This window comes from Echinops telfairi, unplaced genomic scaffold (assembly GCF_000313985.2).
Source record: "Echinops telfairi isolate 266 unplaced genomic scaffold, ASM31398v2 ScPeMD7_36;HRSCAF=134, whole genome shotgun sequence".
Lineage (NCBI taxonomy): Eukaryota > Metazoa > Chordata > Mammalia > Afrosoricida > Tenrecidae > Echinops > Echinops telfairi.
In genome coordinates, this window is record NW_022103934.1 from 1454640 (window position 1) to 1455295 (window position 656).

General features: G+C 62.0%; 1 protein-coding gene across 1 annotated transcript in view; it reads left to right on the top strand.

Annotated features, from left to right (window-relative positions):
• Positions 1-202: 202 nt before the first annotated feature.
• CDC37 (cell division cycle 37, HSP90 cochaperone) overlaps positions 203-656 on the top strand; it is a 10319-nt gene continuing 9865 nt past the window's right edge. Inside the window, exon 1 of the mRNA XM_004716840.3 lies at positions 203-376. Coding sequence (XP_004716897.1) covers positions 275-376 — 102 coding nt within the window. The 5' untranslated portion in view covers positions 203-274. The remainder of the gene's footprint in view (positions 377-656) is intronic.

Below are 656 nucleotides of genomic sequence, written 5' to 3' on the forward strand. Positions count from 1 at the left end.
GTGCCGGCCTGTGTGCCCTCGAGAGGCGCCCCGAAGAGCCCCCAGACCCACTGAGGCAGGTTCTCGGGGTGGGGGTGGGGACTCTCCCGAGTCCGAACACGTGCACAGGGCCCTTTAAGGCGCGCTCGGTCGCCAGTGCCGCCGTTGCGGTTGCTAGGAATGTGACGTCACGCGGGGCGCGCGCGTGCGTCCGGGCGGAAGCGGAAGGGGCGGGGTTCCAGTGGCCGAGTCTCCGTCGCCGCGGGAGCCGGAGCGGGTGGGCGGCTGAGGCAAGATGGTGGACTACAGCGTGTGGGACCACATCGAGGTGTCGGACGATGAAGACGAGACGCACCCCAACATCGACACAGCCAGCCTCTTCCGCTGGCGGCACCAGGTAGAGAACGCCCACCTTCCCCGCTGCCCCTCACCCCTCGCCCCCCGGGACCTGGCTCTAAGCCTCTGACTCCGAACAGCCAGGGACCTCACCTTTGACTTTAGGACGCCCTCTCAGCGTCTGTGATTCTTCTCTTTTTAAAAATCATTTTACTGGGGGCTCATACAACTCTTATCACAAACCACGCATACATCAATCGTGTCAAGCACGTTTGTCCATTCGTTGCCCTCATCATTCTCAAAACATTTGCTCTCCACTTAAGCCCTTGGCATCAGCTCCT